At 45.0% G+C, this 22,104-nt stretch overlaps 2 protein-coding genes across 2 annotated transcripts; both read left to right on the top strand.

Moving 5' to 3' along the window:
- Positions 1–1,004: 1,004 nt before the first annotated feature.
- On the top strand, positions 1,005–1,512 carry LOC147984983 (uncharacterized). Its single transcript, XM_087541353.1, has 2 exons — positions 1,005–1,149; positions 1,202–1,512. The coding sequence occupies exons 1-2, from the start codon at positions 1,005–1,007 to the stop codon at positions 1,510–1,512; spliced, it is 456 nt and encodes a 151-aa protein (XP_087397479.1).
- Positions 1,513–3,318: 1,806 nt separating this feature from the next.
- On the top strand, positions 3,319–3,881 carry LOC147984982 (uncharacterized). The gene is made up of 2 exons (XM_087541352.1): positions 3,319–3,405; positions 3,534–3,881. The coding sequence occupies exons 1-2, from the start codon at positions 3,319–3,321 to the stop codon at positions 3,879–3,881; spliced, it is 435 nt and encodes a 144-aa protein (XP_087397478.1).
- Positions 3,882–22,104: the final 18,223 nt, after the last annotated feature.

Here is a 22,104-nt window from a genome sequence, read left to right as displayed (position 1 = left end):
AGAACAATGAAGTTCAAACAGTAAAACAAAAATAAAATACATATAGTTCATAAAAAAAAGTTAAAATAAAAAAAACATGCGTGTTTAGAAAACGCATCTGAAAAAAGTCTACCTTCAAATAAGTGCCACACCAAAAAAAGGGGGCCCAACGCTCCCTACCCCTCTCGTACCAGTGACTGAAGTAAGTACAGGAAAAAAACAGATGCAGTACGCAGCACTAGGAAAATGCAGTGCATTTCGTTACACGATGCGGTACGATATAGCAATCCAGTTCCGGATTAACTACATGAATATGTACACGGTTTAGAACACAGCGAAAAACTCGTAAAATTACGGAATACATTGTACTTTTTTCAGGGGCTGCAGCAAGGACACACAAAAAAGGGTGAAGTACGCACCTGTAGACAAAATGTAGTTCTGTATTATAGACGATGCAGTACAGACTAAAACCAATGCAGTTTCATTATCACGCAGGATACATATAAACGTGACAAATGTAGGTTTGCACAAAAAGTGGTGGTTAAAAAAATTTATTGATCAAAAATAAAATAAAACCACGTTCGCATACAACCACCCAATCGGAGCGGTTCCATCGCCACAAGCCCACGATAACAGACGCAACACCAACCCATGATCTGCACAACTGCATCGTCAGCGAGATCGTGCAGTTCATCCGATGCGGCCGTCCCACCCCGCGCCCTCCCCTTAAATTCAGACCCCCACCAAAGGCCTTCTCATCCACAACAACACAAGTATCCATTGCGCTGCCACCAAATCGCTCCATCACATCAATATCCACGCAAAAACACCAAGCCCTACTACCGGCGATGGCGTTCACCGATGAGTACAAGGGCGTGGAGGCCCACAACACCAAGTTGCACGTCATCCACACCAACGACAAGAAGAAGATGGAGATCTCCCTCGCACAGTACGAGCGCCACCTAAGCCTCTAGCGCCACAAGATCGTCGGCATTGATCTCAAGTACAACAATGAGCCTGAAGCGATGCAGAAACCCACCCTCTGCCAACTCTCCACTAGCAAGAATCACCCGATGCTGCTCTTCCAACTGAGCGCCACTGAAAGGTGCACCGTCTTCTACCACTTCCTCATGGACCCCAGGTACACCTTTGCAGGCTTCTCCATCGATGGCGACAAAGCCAGGCTAGAGCGCGTAAATCTGGAGGTCGCCAACTTCGTCAGACATCCAGAAGGAGTGGAGGGTGCCCGAGGCAACCAAGGAGTTGGACTCCCTTGGAGACGTCTTCGGCATGCTCATCGACGACTACTACAAAAACATGAAGAAGAAGATTACCGACGACGAACACAAGCGTCGGGCCACTCTGCCTCTGTCTATGAGGCACATCGAGTACGCGGCAAAGGATGCCTACGCAGCGTACAAGATATGGAACCACATCACCCTCACCCAGGATGGGCTTCATCGTGCAAAGCTGGAGAAGGAGGCCCCCCCCCAAGTAGCGCGCCAGGAGCAGCTGGGGATGGGGAGACGCTAACTGGGGAATAAGAAGATGGTGCCGGCCAAGAGCCAACAATGCCAGCGTCGTTTTAGAATTATCATCAAATTTCCTTTATGTTGTTTGCTTATGTATCGTCACTTTGCTTGTGATCATTTGCTTTTGCTAAACTTAGTTTGCTTGCCATGCAGAATCGCTTGTAATGATGAACTTTGATTATGTTAGATTGCTTTCTGTTCAACTTAGTTTGCTGATGATGAACTTGTCGTACAGAATGCTTGTGATAATTTGTTTTCTGTTGTTTGCTTATGTATCATTAGATTCGAGTAGTGCACAAAACGAAATAAGATGCAGTGTGCAAATAGGACGCATGCCATGCAAATTGTGTACGAATGCAGTATAGACACTATCGAATGAAGTTTACACATACCCAACAAAGCAGTGCACGCCCCTAAATTTGAAAAAAGAATACATAAGAGCAAAAACACAAAAAGAAAAATGTGACATGTATATGTAGTGCGGAAATATATGAACGTGCAGTACAGAAACATAATCAATGCGGTACATGTATGATTTACTAAGCAGTGCACTCCGCTACATTGGAAAAAAAGATTACATAAGATCAAAAACACGAAAACAAATATGAGAACTGTACATGTAGTACGGTATGCGTGCATATGCAGTACAGAACCCTGATCAATGCAGTGCACAGATGATTTACTAAAGCGGTGCACGCCCCGACATTGAAAAAAATACATGATTGAAAATATTAATAAAATTGACCACCCAGGTGCAACCGGCCCCAGCCAGTCTCGTAGTAGACCTACGCCCACAGCAGGAGAGTCTTTGTGAGCCATGATGCATTGGGCTGAGCACACATGGGCCCATAGGTCAGAGAGCATAGAGCAGCGAGTGCCCTGTATAAGCGCCCAAACAGGTCGGGCGCGCCTTCCGCGGAGTAACCAGAGGAGTTCGACATGGCTGCCTCGCCAGCGCTTATAAACAGGTCGGGCGCGCCTTCCGCGGGAGAGGTGAGACTAAACATTAGGCCGAACAAAACGCACCAGGAACCAGCCATGCTCACAGGCCGACTTGGGCCCAATGCGTCTTCACTACCTTCAAATAAGTGCCACATCAAAAAAAGGCCCCCCAATCCCCCTACCCCACCCGTACCAGTGACTGTAGTAAGTACATGCAAAAAACAGATGCAGTACGCAGCACTAGAAAAATGCAGTGCATTTCATTACACGATGCAGTATGGTATAGCAATCCAGTTCCGGATTACCTACATGAATAAATACACGGTATAGAACACAGAGAAAAACTCATAAAATTGCGGATTACATTGTACTTTTTTTAGGGGCTGCAGCAAGGACATGCAAAAAACTTTGAAGTACGCACCTGTAGACAAAATGCAGTTCTGTATTGTAGACGATGTAATACAAAACTATAACCAATGCAGTTTCATTATCACACAGGATACATATAAACGTGACAAATGCCCGTTCGCACAGAAAGTGGTGGACAAAAAAATTTACTGGTCAAAAATGAAATGAAACCACGTTAAAAAAACCAACGTTCCATACAACCACCCAATCGGAGCGGTTCCATCGCCATAAGCCCATGATCACAGACGCAACACCAACCCACAATCTGCACAACTGCATCGTCAGCGAGATCGTGCAGTTCATCCGATGCGTCCATCCCACCCCACGCCCTCCCCTTAATTTCAGACCCCTACCAAAGTCCTTGTCATCCACAACAACACAAGTATCCATTACGCTGCCACCAAATCGCTCCATCACATTGAGATCCACGCAAAAACACCAAGCCCTACTATCGGCGATGGTGTTCACCGACGAGTACAAGGGCGTGGTGGCCCACGGCAACACCAAGTTGCACGTCATCCACACCAATGACAAGAAGCAAATGGCGATCTCCCTCTAGCAGTACGAGCTCCACCTCAGCCTCCAGCGCCACAAGATTGTCGGCATTGATCTCAAGTACAACAACGATCCTGAAGCGACGCAGAAACCCACCCTCTGCCAACTCTCCATCAGCAAGAATCACCCAGTGATGCTCTTCAACTAAGCACCGCTGAAAGGTGCACCGTCTTCGACAACTTCCTCGCCGACCCCAGGTACACATTTGCAGGCTTCTCCATTGACACAGACAAAACCAGGCTAGAGCGCGTCAATCTAGAGGTCGCCAACTTCGTCGACATCCAGAAGGAGTGGAGGGTGCCCGAGGCAACCAAGGAGTTGGACTCCCTTGGATACGTCTCTGGCATACTCATCGACGACTACTACAACAACAAGAAAAAGAAGATCACCGACGACGAACACAAGCGCTGGGCCATCCTGCCCCTGTCCATGAGGCACATCGAGTACGCGGCAAAGGACGCCTAAGCAGCGTACGACATATGTAACCGCATCACCCTCACCCAGGACGGGCTTCGTCGTGCAAAGCTGGAGAAGGAGGAGCCACCTAAGAAGCATGCCAGGAGCAGCTGGGGATGGGGAGACGCTAACTGGTGAATAAGAAGATGGTGCCGGCCTAGAGCCAACAATGCCAACGTCGTTTTAGAATTATCATCAATTTTGCTTTATGTTGTCTGCTTATGTATCGTTAGTTTGCTTATGATCATTTTCTTTTGCTGAACTTAGTTTGCTTGCCATGCAGAATCGCTTGTAATGATGAACCTTGATTATGTTAGATTACTTTCTGTTCAACTTAGTTTGCTGATGATGAACTTGTCGTACTGAATGCTTGTGATAATTTGTTCTCTGTTGTTTGCTTATGTATCATTAGATTCGAGCAGTGCACAAAATGAAATAAGATGCAGTGTGCAAATAGGACGCATGCAGTGCAAATTGTGTACGAATGCAGTACAGACTCTGTCGAATGAAGTTTACACATACCCAACAAAGCAGCGCACGCCCCTAAATTTGAAAAAAGAATACATAAGAGCAAAAATACAAAAAGAAAAATGAGACCTGTATATCTAGTGCGGAAATATATGAACGTGCAGTACAGAAAGATAATCAATGCAGTACACATATGATTTACTAAGCAGTGCACTGCCCTACATTGGAAAAAAGATTAGATAAGAGAAAAAACACGGAAACAAAAATGAGAACTGTACATGTAGTACGGAATGCATGCACATGCACTACAGAACCCTAATCAATGTAGTGCACGGATGATGTACTAAAGTAGTGCACGCCCCGACATTGAAAAAAATAACTGACAGAAACTATTAAAAAAATTGACCACCCAGGTGCAACCGGACCCAGCCAGTCTCGTAGTAGACCTACGCCCACAGCAGGCGAGTCGTTCTGAGCCAGGATGCATGGGGCCGGGCACACATGGGCCCACAAGTCAGAGAGCATAGAGCAGCGAGCGTCGTGTATAAGCTTCCAAATAAGTAACTAGAAGAGCTCGACACGGTTGCCTCGCCAGCGCTTATAAACAGGTCAGGCACGCCTTCCGCGGGTGAGGTGGGACTAAACATTAGGTCGCACACAACGCACCGGGAACCAACCATGCTCACAGGCCGACTTGGGCCCAATGCGTTTTCACTACCCGAACACAGGCCCAACACACAAAAGAGAGGCCACTGAAATTTAAAAAAAATCCCACATACCATACACAAACACAGGCCCAACCACGCGTTCCGTAGTTCGTCATGATATGACAATGCAGTTCGCTATTTTTAAGTAAGCAGTCCTGTTGCTTCTCAAATGCATTTGCGTACATTAAAACATAACCAACCCACCACCTAACACCAACCACAACATTTATTACTCGCATTGATCAATTGGTTGCATAAAAACGTATCCATTCGTGCTCCAAACTAACACAACTCCTCCCCTCGTTCCTCTTTTTTTCTTCAAATCATAGATCTAGGGTTCATCCCATCCCCAGCTCTTCTCTGGAATTCCACTGAACCCGCCATGGACTGTAACTGCGGGTGTTTGGCAAGGATGGCGCCGGTAGCGGACACATGCATGTACGCAGAGGGTCTAGAGCTCACCAACACCGAGTGGCGCAGCATGCTCGGGTGACTGATGATACCCGACAGGGGGTTTCGGGCGCCATTTCTTCATCGCCTCACAATCGCAGATCTGCAGGAAAGTTGGGTATATTTTTCCCCTCACAATTTTGGACATAATCTAGCCTGCAAATCCCAATCTGAATATATAATTCAATCAATTTGTTCATAGTGTTAACAAAAAACAAAAAAGAATTTGTATTGTTGTTCAGATTGGTTAGCTATTAAGACTAGATGCTTCCACCTATTTTTCTTCAGTACCACACCAGGTATCGACACTAGTTTATCAGAACCCCAACACACAAACAAAAAAGGGTCAGTAGATCAGCGTTGTAGTTCTCTTCACATGCTGGCGAAGTACACCGTAACTGACCTTGCAGTACAAACATGCAGTATAATATATATCCTAGTAAAACTAGAGGTCAATTTCGTATATAAGTTTGTTCATACATTGCAACTACTTTAGAAAATAGCAGTCATATATATGTAAGTATTTAAGTCAACATAAACAGATCATCCTAAGTATAAAGAAAAACATTTGCTGTTTACTTATAAAATTCTTTTTCCACCCACTCCAATATGTAGAAACTGCCATCCACAATAAAATTTCCTGCTCCGAGTTCAGGGAAGGTTACTTTGGAGACACAACACAAGAATGGGTATGCAGACATGCAAGCTGACTACCACATCGACTCTGAAGACTGCATCAACATAACTACTGGTTGGAAAGATTTTGTCTCCCAGAATGGCTTTGAGGTCGGAGAAGTGGGCATGGTGTTTTTCTACAAAATAAGAAGACTCCCTCAAGTTTCAATATTTGCACTTGAGGCTATCTAATATAAAGCAACCAATATTTCTAATGATTTGCTTATGCTGTATGCTTTTAAAATTATATCCATTAGACACTTTGAACGATGCTTATTTAAAGTATGCAACCTCAACTGCATCATTTTATCATCCTTTTTAGACAAGTTGCTGTTAGAAGTAATGCAGTTCTCTCAAACACATACTGTGGTACTAATAAATAATAAAAAGCAATCCTCTGAACAGTAACAAGGAAATGTGAATGGTCGAAACATTGCAGTTAACATATGATGTTCAAAAACAATTCTCATAGTATGTAGTTCAAAAAAATTCTTATAATAACTATTCAGCTAACCACAAGGATATAATGGACCATCCATTCTAATAGCAGAATAGAAAATTAACCACACTGCTAATGCAGTACGAAAGTGCACATTATGCAGTCCTCTAGCACACGGAATGCAGTTTAATAAAAGAGAAATCTCATAAGCTGCCATAACCACTAAAATTAAAGCAGTAGAACTCCAGACATGTGGTAGACTAATAGAGGTGTCAATTTCACTCGCACTTCCCTAACTCTCCTGAAAATTGTCCAACCACTAAACTATCGAAAAATACCCCCGCAAAAAATTACATGGGAGACACGACAACTGGACGAACAACATCAGCTTTCATTTAAAAAATGCAATTCAAAAAATGACAATTATACCCGCAATACAATGAATTCAAACCTATAGCAACATTAATTACAATATTCAAACACGCATGGACGCGCAAAATCCAAAAAATCAACAAGAATAGAGGTGCGGACGAAGCTCTCCCGCCCGCACAATCAAATTAACAGGAATTGAAACCTAACTCCTAAAAATTAACAAATTATAGAGTGAATGGACCAATTAAAACGAATGCAATCAAAGAATTCCTACTAATAAACAACATCCAAGCACAAAAAAAACGCATCTGACGTGAACACGAACGAACAGAGAAAGATCGTCTGCCAACTCCCTCGATTTGCAAGCACTCTAGTAGAATTTCCTGTAAATTATAAAGAATAGAGCTAAAATGAGATGCAGAGACAAACTAAATCATACAACAACACCCGATTCCACACAGAAAACGCAGGCGGAATACCAGAAAATGAAGCAGTTCTCCTGTGAAGCATTGTAGTTCCCAACGTAAAGACGATGCAGTTAGCTTCTGTTGAGCATGCGGTGCGGAAGTGTTGTCCGAATAACTATTCTGCTAATATTAGCATAATAGACCGGCTGTATATATATATACATAAACAATATTCTGATCACGGTATCAGAATAATATTCTGATCACAACCTGAACTACCTGAGTAACGCGTCTGGACTTCCCTCTGTACTAACCCGACCTTCGCAACCGTGGCTTCCCCCGCGAATTATTCTGTTTAGTCGTGTTCTATATGATGTTAGTGTAACCTAGAAATGTTTTTAGCAACTAAATACCAGTTTTAAATAGGAATCTCGCTCGTTGGCGGATTTTGCTCTCGGGTCATGATGAAATTGTGTTTTTTGCAATTTTACTACCTGAGTTGTTCGACTTGAACTTCTCCCACTGCTAGGTTGAACTTTCGCCAACATTGCCCAAACGGGGCTTGCGATATACCGTTGGAAAGCTATGGACACCAGTATCACGACCCAAGTTAAATTTTTGACAAAATGTAAGCGGTTTAAGAGCAGTTTTGAAAACCTTTTTTTCCTCATTAAAAAACGTGAATCGTATTTTTGATCGCATTTCTAAACCGTTTATCGGAATGAGGAAAATAATATGGCATTGGAAAGCTGCTGCAAAACCGCTCCTTGCACATGTTGAAAGTTTTCTCTAATTCCCTATGGATAAAGAGTAATTTGGGAAATCATAGAATTTTGCAAACAGAACACCCGAGATCATATTTTTGATGCCATTTCTAAACGGCTAATCCAATTGAGGCAAATAATAAGGCATTGGAAAGCTTGTGAAAATGCGCTACTTTTCCATGTTAAAAGTTTTTATAATTTTGAACGGTTTAAAAGTAATTTAGAAAATGATACAAGTTCCACCGAGTTCGTATTTTTGAGCTAATTTTTTAGCCGTACGTCTGAATGCAGCAAAAGATATGTTGTTGGAAAGCTTGAACAAATGCGAAACTTTTTTGTATATATTGTTTCTCCCAATTCCTTATAGTTTTAAGTGAATTTTGAAAATGGCTAAAAACGTATGCTCCCCATAATTTCTGCAAACTTTATCGGAATGACGCAAATAATATACCGCTGAAAAACTACGGAAAATGCAAACTTTTCCATGTTGATGGTTTTCTCTGATTCCTAGTCGTTTTCTTGTAATTTCGAAAACAACGAGATCATTCGTCCTTCCTTTATCGCAAAACAGATTCTTCGAAAATGCACCGCGTGAAGAACCTGAACTTCTCGGCGAATGTACCTGAACTTCACTCAGTTTTTCACGTGATTTTTTGGCTCGTAGCTCTCCATCCACTCACCGGAATTGAGCAAGTGAGATACAGGTGGAAAACTGCTGTAAGCACACAACTTTCCCGTGTTGATCCTTTCTTCATACTCGCGATGATTTTAAAACTTTTTCATCTGAAATTCATTTAGTGTAGTAGTTGAACTTCATGCTGTTTTCACGTTGAACTTCTGTGACGTACTTTTGTTTGTAATTTTGTCATCCATTTCGTCAGTGTTACACAAATGATATTCTTTTTGTACAAACCTCTCACAATATTTTTTAACTTTCTCCGTCCAAGGACTTGAACTTACACAAATGATATTCCTGCGTTTTGAAATAAATTAGAAAATGAAAAGATCATGATTTCTGCCTTCATCGCGAATGGAAATGCACTTCATGAAGTGGTTGAACTTCTCGGGCATGTCTGTTTGAACTTCACTCGGTTTTTGACGTGCTGTTTTTTGCAATGCATGAAGTAGTTGAACTTCTGGGGCAGTCTGTTTGAACTTCACTCTGTTTCACTTTATTGTATTTTTCTTATATGAAATACACACCATGTAGTACGTGAACTTCCGGTTGTTATCACTTTAAACTTCTCTCTGGTTTGAGAGAATTATTTTAAAGAACAAAAATAACATATTTTTAATGTATGTTGGACATCTAAATACACGGTGAACCTCTCTCACAAGAATTTTTTAAACTTTTCCTCGCCAAGCACTTGAACTTCTAGCAACCATTTTTTCCATTTGTGAGTTGTTTTTAAAAGTGCAAAAAATGGCATTGTATTTTTTATTTTTTGAACAGGTAAATCCTAGGTTTTAATATACTCCGAACTTCTCTGTTACTTCAATTTGAACTTCACCTTTTCATATTTTGAGTAAAGAATTGTATTCGATTTTTATAGGAAAAAAACGAACATGGAAATACGAGGTGAACATCTCTCGCAAGAATTTTTGAACTTACCTAGACAGAGCACTTGAACTTCTTTCAACAAACCTTTTATGCTTTTATTTTTCTATATTTTTATTCTCACCTGAAATGCATTCCTTGCAGTACTTGAACTTCTCGTTGTTTTCACTATGAACTTCTGTCGCATTTTTGTGTGTACGTCGAATTACACACAATTGAAGGCCGAACACCATATTTTGCTATTTTAAAACATGTAATTGGAGGTCGAACGTCCCGCAATATAAATTCTGAACCGTGCACGGAGGTGCACGTGAACTTCTTGCAACAAATCCGAGTTCTTTATATACTTTGAACTTCTCTGTTATTTTGAATTGAACTTCTTAGTCTTATTCTTAGAAAAAATATGTTTTCAAATAAGCATCAAACATTTTTTTTAAATTGAACCTCAGACATTTATTTTTCCTAGAAATGGAAAGAATTTGAGTTTTCTGTAAACATCAAACTACTCCTTTTATTTTAATTTGAGCTTTTAAAATTTTATTCTTTAGTAACGAATAGAAACCTATCTTTTTATAAATATTGAACTTCTCTATTTTTTAATTTGGACTTCTTGGTTTATTTGAAATTCTTTCTTTTTCCATTTCGACATCTAAATACACAGTGAACCTCTTTCAGAAGAATTTTTGAACTTTCCCGGGCCAAGCACTTGAACTTCTAGCAACAAAACTTTTAAAATTTGCCTTTTTATTGTATTTTTCTCATACGAAACACACACCATGCAGTACGTGAACTTTCGACAGTTATCACTTTGGACTTCTCTTTGTTTCTCTTTTGTAATGGAAAAAATCTGAGTTTTTATAGACATCGACCCACTATAACTTTTTTTTAAAAAAAAATAGTATTTTCCACTTTCTACAATTTGTTTTTTTGTCTCGCGACATTTTTAGGCATTTTTTTGTTGTTAGTGAAATGGCCGAGACGGTCCTTTTTTCATTTTTGAATTTCTTCGGTATATGGTACATGTGAACTTATGAATTTCTAAAACATGAACTTCACATTTATTTCTAAAACATGAATTTCAAAAACATAACGGTTAAGCTTTTGTTTTGAACAACATGCACCATTTTGTTTTAACCGTTCCTCGGAATAAGAATATTTATACACCTTTGAACGTTCCCGGGCTGTGCACTTGAACCTCTAGCAACAAATTTTTTAGACTTCGCCTTTTTATTTCTATTTTCTCATATGAAACACACACCATGAATTACGTGAACTTCCGTCTATTGTCAATTTAAACTTCTCTTGATTTCACTTTAGTAACAAAAAAAAGTCTGAGTTTTTTATAAACATCGAACCGCTCTAACTTTTTTTTTCAACTTCTTTGTGTGCTTTTTAGAAATGTGAAAGCTGGAGTTTTGTAAGAAACATCGAACTTCTTCGTTATTTGAAATTGAACTTGTTCGTTTTATTCTTTACTAACTTGAAAAATCTGATTTTTTCAAATAAATATCAAACTGCTAGGCTTTTTCCAATTGAACTACTTGGTTTTATTCTCTAGTAACGTGAAAACCTAAGTTTTTTTATATACATTGAACTAATCTATTTTTGGAATTGAACTTCTAGGTTTTAATATTTAGCATTGGGGAAAATATGAGTTTTTATAAACATTAAACAACATATTTTTTAAAAAAAATTGGACTTCTTGTTGTTATTAATTAGTAACGGGAAAAGTCCTAGTTATGTAATAAATATCAAACTGCTCAATTATTTAAAGTTGAACTTCTACATCTTAAAAAATAGGGGCAAATATATGTTTTACAAACTTTTTAAATGGCTCGTTTTTTTTATTTGACCTTCTTGGTTTTGGAATAAACATTTTGAACTTCTATGTTATTTAAATTTGAACTTCTCCAAATTTTTAGGGAAATGTAGAAGCACCATCTTTTCTAAACTTTTCGAACTGCTCTATTTTTTAGAAAAAATCACAGGTTTGTAATAAACATTGAACCATCCTATTATTTAAATTTGAACTTCAAGGTATTTTTTAGAAATGGTTAAACTTACAAAAGAAATTATGGTTTTTTGCACTTTCTACGAACTTACTATGTTATACAATTTGAATTTTTGTTGTTTTTTGTCTCGCGACATTTTTAGGCATTTTTTGCTATCGGTGAAATGGCCTAGGCGGTCCATTTTTTCATAGATGAATTTCTTCAGTATGTGGTACATGTGAACTTCAGAATTTCTAAAAAATGAACTTCGCATCCTATTGAAATTCAAGAAAATTACACACAACAATACACATACACTTCGTGTGCTACATGCACAACCAATACATCATCAAGTGTAGCACACCGATACATCATCAAGCTATCATCAAGCTTGGTACCAGCATACATAAGTAGCGTCACACTAGCATTATATTGTTTTTGTTCATCATTTAGTATGCTAAAGCTTCCAAGAGGATGGAGAATGATATATCTACGGGAAGACCATCTGTAGAAACCAACATCATTATGTTTTAACCATGGACAACAGCAAGTTCAAACGCAAAAACCAAGGACAATATCAGCTAAACTTTTGCAAAAATCCCTCTCTAGCATTCTAGTTGAACATCTGAACTCATGTGTCCTGACAGTGGTATGGAGATGGATCCCGGCGAAGGTGGGTGAGGCGCGGTTGTCCCTATACTAGGACGACTGCACCTCAACCGCTGCCCCCTGCAGTTTTGCCTGTGCTTGGATGCACATGACGAAGGTCGGGGCTGTCACCCCACGAAGGTCGGGTGATGCGACCTGACAAGACGGCGAGTCGTTTGTTGGCCCAAATCTTTCACGGTACTATTTGCAGCAACAATAGGAAATTTCGGTCGAGCAAAGATGCAAGACCGTAAGATCAAAAACTAACGTTGAGTAGATTAGATCGGCTCCACGCGCAGCAGCAGCAAAATCCTTACGGATCAAGAATGAAGACAATATTTGGTGTCCCCCAACATGGGAGGTTTTCTCTGTATCTATTAACCATCGATAAAAACCAATCTGTCTTACATGGCCGGAGCGGCCGATACATAAAGGAGATTGTGAACCGACTAAAACTTGCACCTAACGTGATGCTAACAAACTCTATGAAAACCGACCCAACTACTACTAGCCATATATTATTAGGACTCTCTCTCTCTCTTTCAACCATACTAATTAAGACATTTTTCTAATAAAATAATCCGCCAATGTTGACCAGGTAGGATTTGACCCAGCAAAAATAGATCACGTATAGGATCTAACACAACCTAACTATGACTCTTACCAGCGACGTTACAACTACATGGTTGGTGTTCTGAAGTTTGGCTTGATGTCCGCTTTCAGTGCTTCAGCAAAGGGAATTCGAATACCAAAGAAGCCAATATAGAGTATAGATGAAGCTTGTACAGTTGCGTGCGTCGGCGTCTTCAATTCCTTGGCACTCATGTATTGTGCCTCACCATATTTTGATTATATTACACAACACTAGACACCTCCATGGCGTTTCTCTCTTTCCTAGTAGCTACAACGCCATTGGCCACATCATCGGGTAGGGGTGCATGGTGACCAACGGCCACAGATGTGCAGAGGACAGTCCGGCGAGACACACGGGTGCTGCCAGGAAGGGAGCCACAACGTCTGCTGCCGTGGAGGTCTGCCGCGCCAGGCGGTAGCGCGAAGGGTCACAGGTGACGCGGGGGAGCCGGTGGGGATCGGGATGCTTCGGTGGCGGCGCGTGGTGGTAAGGAAGCAGAGGAATGACGTGGGAGGATGTGACGCCCGGGTAATTAAGCTACAGTAATCCTCACTAATGATGCCACGTCACCTCTGTCACTGTAGTTAATCTCGGGTTAAATCAAAACGGTTTCAAAATTCAATTCAATATTATGATGGTAATAAAAGTTTTCAAAAAAAAAATCAAACTAAAATGTTCGGGGGTTGTCAAATATTACAAGGTTAATTATGGTGGGGTGCACACATTTTTATAAAGTGTCTGAATATTTTAAAATGAAATAAAACAGAAGAGAAAATAAATTAAGAAAAGAAAAATAAAACAAAGGAGAGGGAAAAATCCCCCCTGGCCAAACTGGGCCAAGCCCACCTGGCCCAGCCGGCCAGCCCCTGGCCCGGCCCACCCCCTCACTCCCATAACCCCCCCCCCCCGGTCGGCGGAAACCCTAGCCGACACCCCATTCCCCCCCGATCCCCTTCTCCTCCCTCCCCCGCCGATCTGGATCGGGATCCGCCCGATCCCGTCGCCCCCGACGCCGGCGCCCCACCCCACCGGCGCTCGTCCTCCTCCCCTCCTCCCCGATCGGCCGCGCAGGACGCCCGAACCCCCCCCCCCCCCTCGTCGCCTCGGGACCGTCCCCGACTCCCACCTCGCCGGATCCGCATCGCCGGACGGCCGCCGCCTCGACCTCCTCCCCGCCGGGCGCCCCCGACCGCCCCCGAGCCCGCTTCCGAGACCCCATGCGTCCCCCCCCCCCCCGTGAGCTCTTCCCTCCCCTGCTTCGCTCTGTAGCCGTAGGGGTCGACCCCCGCGCTCGGTCGCCATGGCCGGAGCTCGCTCCGGCGCCGCGCTCGTCACGCTCCGGCTCGCGCCGGCTCACCGCGCCCCACGTACCCCCCTCCCCTCGCGCCTCCTCCGCTCGGTCGAGGCCCCCCTCCTCTTCCCCCTCGTTCCCCTCCGTACCCGAGCGCCCCCGTCGCGGATCTCGTCGCCGGCGCCCTTCCAGTGCCCAAATGGTCACGGGGCCGAGCCCCCTTGTGCTCAGCGCGTCGCGCAGCCCCCCCTGGCCTTCCCGTTAGCCCCGTAGCGCGATCCCGACGCGGTCCCGAATCCCACCGCCGCCTCCGCCGCTCGCCGGCGTCGTTTCCGGCCAAGTCCGGCCGTGCCTCTGCCACCGTTGGACGCAGCATCCTCTCCACGTTCGAACGCACCCGCCCGCGGCCATTTTTGCCGCCGGACGGCGAATCCCGGCGAGGTCCGGCGCCCCTCCGCCGCGGGAACGCTCCCCGGAGCTCCCCAACGCCGGCCGCCGACGTGGCCGACCTGGGGCCACCCCTGGGTCACTGACCCGTGGGCCCTAGGGGCCCGGCCGGCCTGTTGACCCGGTCAGCCTTGCTGACTGGACCGGCCATGCCACTGACCGCAGGCCCCCCCCAGAACGTTAAAAATAAAAATAAATGATAATTAAAATATTAATTAATTAATTAAGTAAATACTTAATTTAAATAATTCTGATTAATTAACCTAATGGCTAATTAACCTAATTAACTATTGTTAATTAACTAACAGAGTATGATGAACGGGACCCACCTGTCAGGTTGACCAAGTCAACCCTGTTGACTGCTGACGTCAGCATGACATCATGCTGACGTCATAAATTCATTTTTCGAATTAAATAATTAATTAATTAAATTCTAGAAATTAATAAAATCTTTAGAAAATCATATCTTTTAATCCGTAACTTGGATTAAAATATTTTCAACATGAAAGTTGCTCAGAACGACGAGACGAATTCGGATACGCAGCCCGTTCGTCCGCCACGCATCCCTAACCTATCAAACTCGCAACTTTCCCCCTCCGGTTCACCGGTCCGAAAACGCGAAACACCGGGGATACTTTCCCGGATGTTATCCCCCTTCACCGGTATCACCTACTACCGCGTTAGGGCACCTCTAACGCCGTAACTTGTCATGTCATGCATCACTATGCAAATGCTTGCATTATATTTATTGTTTCTTCCCCCTCTTCTCTCTCTAGACACCGAGACCGACGCCGCTGCTACCCCGTACGACTACGGTGTTGACGACCCCTCTCTCTTGCCAGAGCAACCAGGCAAGCCCCCCCTTTGATCACCAGATATCGCCTACTCTTCTCTTACTGCTTGCATTAGAGTAGTGTAGCATGTTACTGTTTCCCGTTAATCCTATACTGATGCATAGCCTGTCCTTGCTACTACTGTTGATACCTTTACCTGCAATCCTAATGCTTAGTATAGGATGCTAGTTTATCATCAGTGGCCCTACATCCTTGTCCGTCTGCCATGCTATACTATCGGGCCGTGATCACACGGGAGTTGATCACGGGTATATACTTTACTTTATACATGATACATGTGGTGACTAAAGACGGGTCGGCTTGAGGAGCACACGCGAGTGGATCTTTGAGGCGGAGCGACAGGGCAGGTTCCGACCACCTAGGAGAGAGGTGGGCCTGGCCCTGGTCGGCGTTCGCGGATACTTAACACGCTTAACGAGATCTGGGTATTTGATCTGAGTTTGGCCATTTGGTCTATACGCACTAACCATCTACGCGGGAGTAGTTATGGGTATCCCGGCGTCGTGGTATCAGCCGAAGCCTTCTTGACGTCAGCGATGGAGCGGCGCGCGCTAGATTGGACTGGAACGCCACTAGGATAGGTCTGCTTCCGGCCGCCCACGCAACGTGCAGGTGTGCTAAGGGCGATGGGCCCAGACCCCTGTGCGCTTAGGTTTAGACCGGCGTGCTGACCTCTCTGTTGTGCCTAGGTGGGGCTGCGACGTGTTGATCTTCCGAGGCCGGGCATGACCCAGGAAAGTGTGTCCGGCCAAATGGGATCGAGCATGTTGGGTTATGTGGTGCACCCCTGCAGGGAAGTTAATCTATTCGAATAGCCGTGATCTTCGGTAACAGGACGACTTGGAGTTGTACCTTGACCTTATGACAACTAGAACCGGATACTTAATAAAACACACCCTTCCAAGTGCCAGATACAACCGGTGGTCGCTCTCTCTCAGGGATACGAGGAGGGGATCGCCGGGTAGGATTATTGCTATGCGATGATACTTGGAGGATTTCAGTCTACACTTTTCTACATGTTGCAAGACGGAGGCTGCCAGAAGCGTAGTCTTCGAAAGGACTAGCTATCCCCCTCTTATTCCGGCATTCTGCAGTTCAGTCCACCTATGATAGCCTTATTCCAGTTGATACCAATGCATACATATGTAGTGTAGCTCCTTGCTTGCGAGTACTTTGGATGAGTACTCACGGTTGCTTTCTCCCTCCTTTCCCCCTTTTCCTTCTTCCTGGTTGTCGCAACCAGATGTTGGAGCCCAGGATCCAGATGCCACCGTCGACGACGACTCCTACTACACCGGAGGTGCCTACTACTACGTGATGCCCGCTGACGACGACCAGGAGTAGTTAGGAGGATCCCAGGCAGGAGGCCTGCGCCTCTTTCGATCTGTATCCCAGTTTGTGCTAGCCATCTTATGGCAACTTGTTTAACTTATGTCTGTACTCAGATATTGTTGCTTCCGCTGACTCGTCTATGATCGAGCTCTTGTATTCGAGCCCTCGAGGCCCCTGGCTTGTAATATGATGCTTGTATGACTTATTTTAATTGTAGAGTTGTGTTGTGATATCTTCCCGTGAGTCCCTGATCTTGATCGTACACGTTTGCGTGTATGATTAGTGTACGATTGAATCGGGGGCGTCACAAGTTGGTATCAGAGCCGACTGCCTGTAGGAACCCCCCTTCCACACTCCTTGGCCGAAGTCGAGTCTAGACATTGCAAAAACTTTTACTAACTTGGCTGTGTGCCTTACGGGCCCACGTCGCCATCGGGTGGTACTAGGATCTTTTACTCCTCGACCTTTACTCTGGGACTCTGAACTCTCTTCCACTCGGGTTAAACGAATTTACTAACTCTGACACTAGGATCCCGTTACGACATTCACCCCAAAGTTGGATAAGCCCTAGTTATTCTTTAGAGTAGTACTTGAACATTATCCACATTGTCATTTGACTCCTGTGAAAACATCTTTGTTTTCAAATGGAACCCACGAGGCAGGTCATGCGTCACACGACGGCCATTGGTGCCTCAGGATCACCTGCTGTGTTGGCTGAGATGATGACCTATCTGGGTTATCGCTGGCACCCTGAGTACACCGTCTATGAGGAGTATCAGGACTTCAACCAGGAGCAGTACCGTGCCATCGTCCACCTCTACTCTCGAGAGTATGACTCCACTACCGTGCTGCACACTGCTCATGGTGTTGGAGTGACTATCGATATGGCGGTCCACGATGCTGCTTATGCTACTCTGACACGTCTCCGTGGCGAGTATCAGGAGTTGGACACCTCCCCCTTCAGGCACATTGCTATCGCACCCGATGTTGGTGCGGAGGGATACTACACTGCTGCCTACTCCACTGTCACCCGAGAGCCCTTCTACCATCAGAACCTGGTTCTGCATGCTGATGGGCTGGATCGCGCTAACCGAGCTCTTCGCCACGAGTTGTACACCACTCGTCAGCACCTCTACCGTGCTCTGACACTGTTGCACCCCTCTGTCCGATCTGGTGATTTATCGCGTTCTGCGGTCTACCCTGCCAGGACCGTGATGCCTCAGGGCGTCGGCTGGCCAGATGTGGGAGGCTACTCTCCTGCACTTGGTCCTCTTCTGCCACTTGAGCGTCAGGTTCCGCACCAGAGTATCCGCGGACCCCAGGCTACTCGCGTGGAGGTCTTTCCTTCACGTCACTACCAGCTGTCGGGCTACACCTACCTCCGCAGTACTGCATGGGACTGACGTAGGCTTGCTTATTAGTATTAGCTGCATTCGCTGCGAGCCTGTGTGCCGCCTATGATGTCTTAGCCTATGTACCGAACTCCGTGTAACGAACTCTATGCATGATCTCTTTTGTAAGATATGCCGACTACTATGTGGTATCTATCGTGCTGCTTTCGTTGTGCATGTTTCATCATGAATGATTCTTGTTTTTACAATTCCTCAATGCTGAACTACCCCTATTAAATATTAGCAGGATGGTTAGACCAGGTGGTCGTGGTCGTGGTGGCAACGCCCCACCACCGCCTGAGTACATGGCTGGTATGATCCAACAGCTTGAGATGAATCGCCAGTTCATGGAGAATATGATGGCTCAGTTTCCTCTCCCCAATATGAACCAGCAGCCAACCCCAGTAACTCTGCAGGATTTCATGCGCCTGAACCCAACAGTGTACCGCAGCTCAACTCAGCCTCTGGATGCTGATGACTGGCTCCGTGACATCACCTATGAGATGGAGTCTGCTGATGTAGCCCCTGGCAGCTATGTCACCTTTGCTTCCTTCTTCCTGAAGGGACCCGCAGCTCAATGGTGGGACAGTCACAGGCGTACACTGCTAGCTGGAACAATCATCACCTGGCCAGACTTCCAAGCTGCCTTTCGTGCTCGCTTCATTCCTCAGGGAGTTATGGACCGGAAGAAGCGTGAGTTCCGCAACCTCACCCAAGGCAACAAAACTGTGGAAGCTTATCAGCGGGAGTTTCTGGACTTGTCCCGCTATGCTGAAGAGGACATTGCAACTGATGCACGCAGACAGGAGAAGTTCCGGGATGGCCTTCAAGCTGACATCAAACTCGCACTTCTAGTGCATGATTTTGCTGATTTCGCCACTCTGGTGAACAAAGCCATCAATGTCGAAACTGGTCTGCAGGAATACCAGAGCTCTCACAGGCGCAACCGTGACACGGGCTCATCTTCGGGCCCGTCCTCGCAGAAGCGCAAGATATGGATTCCCAATAGCTTGTACCAGCCGGATGCACCTACCCCAAGGCAGACCTATGCTGCACCTCGTCTGCCTACTCCTCCGACTAGGCGGCCAAGACTCCCAGCTCCACCACCACAAGCTCCTGTTCCCACTCCCAATAATGGATTGTGCTTCAGGTGTGGACAACTAGGGCATCGTGCTAGGGAATGCAACCAGAACCCGAATCAACTGGCCCTTCCAGCAACTGGCCGTGGAAGCAACCAGCCCCGCAGCAACAATGCCAAGTCTTATGGTCGTGTTCATGCCAACCACGTTGATCTGAGCGAAGCTCAAGACCAGCCTGCTACTGTGATGGGTACCCTCCTCGTAAATTCAGTACCAGCATCCGTTTTATTTGATACAGGTGCATCGCATTCATTCATGTCAGAAGGTTTTGCATGCTTGCACGACATTAAATGTGAGAACATGGATGCTTCACTATTAGTACACACCCCTGCGGGCCAATGTCGAACCTCCATGATTTGCAACGACGTCCCTGTAGAAATCGAAGGACTGGAATTCCTTGTCTCTCCCATCGTACTGAAGTCCTGTAGCATTGATCTCATTCTGGGAATGAATTGGTTAAAAGCGCATACTGCTTCTATAGTTTGCGCCACTAAGGTCGTCCATTTGCTACACCCTTCTGATGAAATAATAGCTTATCAAGCTCATCTAGTTCAGAACGCCGAGGCACGACTTTATGCCTTGAACGCGTTGAACGCTGCACCACTCGAGGGCATTGAAAACATTCCCGTCGTTCGTGAATTCCAAGACGTCTTCCCAGAAGAACTTCCAGGGATTCCCCCTGCTAGAGCTGTCGAGTTCATCATCGACTTGAAACCTGGCACTACCCCTATAGCTAAACGACCCTACAAGATGCCGCCGCATGAACTCATTGAGCTTAAGGAGGAAATCGACAAATCTCTTACCAAAGGTTTCATTCGCCCAAGTTGCTCTCCTTGGGGAGCACCTTCTCTCTTTGTTAAGAAGAAGGATGGGACAAACCGATTAGTCCAAGACTACCGTCCTATAAACCAAGCTACCATTCAGAATAAATATCCTCTTCCTCGAATCAATGACCTTTATGATCAACTGGCTGGCTCATCAGTGTTCTCCAAACTCGACTTGAGGTTGGGTTACCACCAGATCCGTGTTCGTGAAGAGGACATCCCAAAAACCACCTTCGTGACTCGGTATGGATCATATGAGTACACAGTCATGTCATTCGGCTTAACGAATGCTCCCGCCACCTTCTCTCGTCTGATGAATTATATATTCATGGATTACCTCGACAAGTTCGTCGTGGTTTATCTGGACGATATCCTTGTATTTTCCAAGAACGAGGAAGAACATGCTGGACATCTGCGTCTTGTGCTAGAGAAGCTTCGAGAACATCAACTGTATGCTAAGTATTCCAAGTGTGAATTCTGGCTCCCCGAAGTAACCTATCTTGGTCATGTCATCTCCAAGGATGGTATTGCCGTCAACCCTGAACGAGTTCAAGCTATTCTCGATTGGACTCCTCCGAAGAACGTCAAGCAAGTCCGAAGTTTCCTCGGTCTCGCCAGCTACTGCCGTCGATTCGTCGAGAACTTCTCCAAGATTTCCAGGCCCCTGACTAATCTGTTGCATAAGGGTGTCAAGTTTGACTGGACAGACAAGTGTCAGGAAAGTTTCCAGGCGCTCAAAGACAAGTTGACTTCTGCCCCCGTACTTGCTCCACCTGATACTAAGAAGGACTTCGTCATTTACTGCGACGCTTCCCGTCAAGGATTAGGCTGTGTCCTAATGCAAGAGCGCAGAGTGATTGCTTATGCCTCTCGTCAATTGCGCCCTCACGAAGAAAACTACCCAGTTCACGACCTCGAGCTTGCTGCTGTCATTCATGCACTGAAGCAGTGGCGACATTACCTTCTCGGTAATCGTTGCGAGATCTTCACCGACCATCAAAGTCTGAAGTATCTGTTTACTCAGCCATATTTGAACCTACGCCAGCAACGATGGATGGAGACTGTTGCAGACTTTGACGTGGGTATATCCTATACCCCCGGCAAGGCTAATGTAATGGCTGATGCCTTGAGCCGCAAGTCTTACTGCAACCACCTCCAGGTCCACAAAGTTCAGCCCTCGCTTACCGAAGAATTTAGAAGGCTGAACCTCCATATTGTTCCCCCGGGATCACTCGCTCCCCCTCCCGAAGGTTTCCCCAAACAGAACCTCCACGTTGTTTCCAAGGGTTCTCTCAATACCCTGGTTGCGAAACCAGATCTTGTGGACACCATCAAATGGATACAGAAGTGTGACGATGAAGTCCTCAAGATTAAGCGCGACCTCAAAAGGGGAAAGCCCTCATTCTTCTCTATCGCCGACGATGGCGCCTTGTATTTCAAAGGCCGCCTAGTGGTACCGTGTTCAAAGAAAAACCTGGATAAGACTAAGAGGGTTATGCAAGAAGCTCATGATACGCCTCTGTCCATCCATCCTGGTAGTACAAAGATGTACCAGGATATTCGTCAAAGATTCTGGTGGTCTAATATGAAGCAGGATATTGCTCGTTATGTTGCTGAGTGTGACGTTTGTCGCCGAATCAAAGCAGAGCATCAAAGGCCTGCTGGAACTCTGCAACCTATCTCTATTCCTAAATGGAAATGGGACCATGTTGAAATGGACTTCGTCACTGGATTTCCCAAATCTCAGAAAGGTAATGATGCTATTCTTGTCGTCATTGACCGGCTTTCCAAAGTTGCCCATTTTCTGGCGGTCAAAGAGACAATCACTGCTAGTCAGCTTG

The sequence above is a fragment of the Triticum urartu genome, chromosome 2A (genome assembly GCF_056163025.1).
Source record: "Triticum urartu cultivar PI428250 chromosome 2A, HENAU_Tu73, whole genome shotgun sequence".
NCBI lineage: Eukaryota > Viridiplantae > Streptophyta > Magnoliopsida > Poales > Poaceae > Triticum > Triticum urartu.
This window is presented reverse-complemented; position numbering and strand designations above follow the sequence as displayed.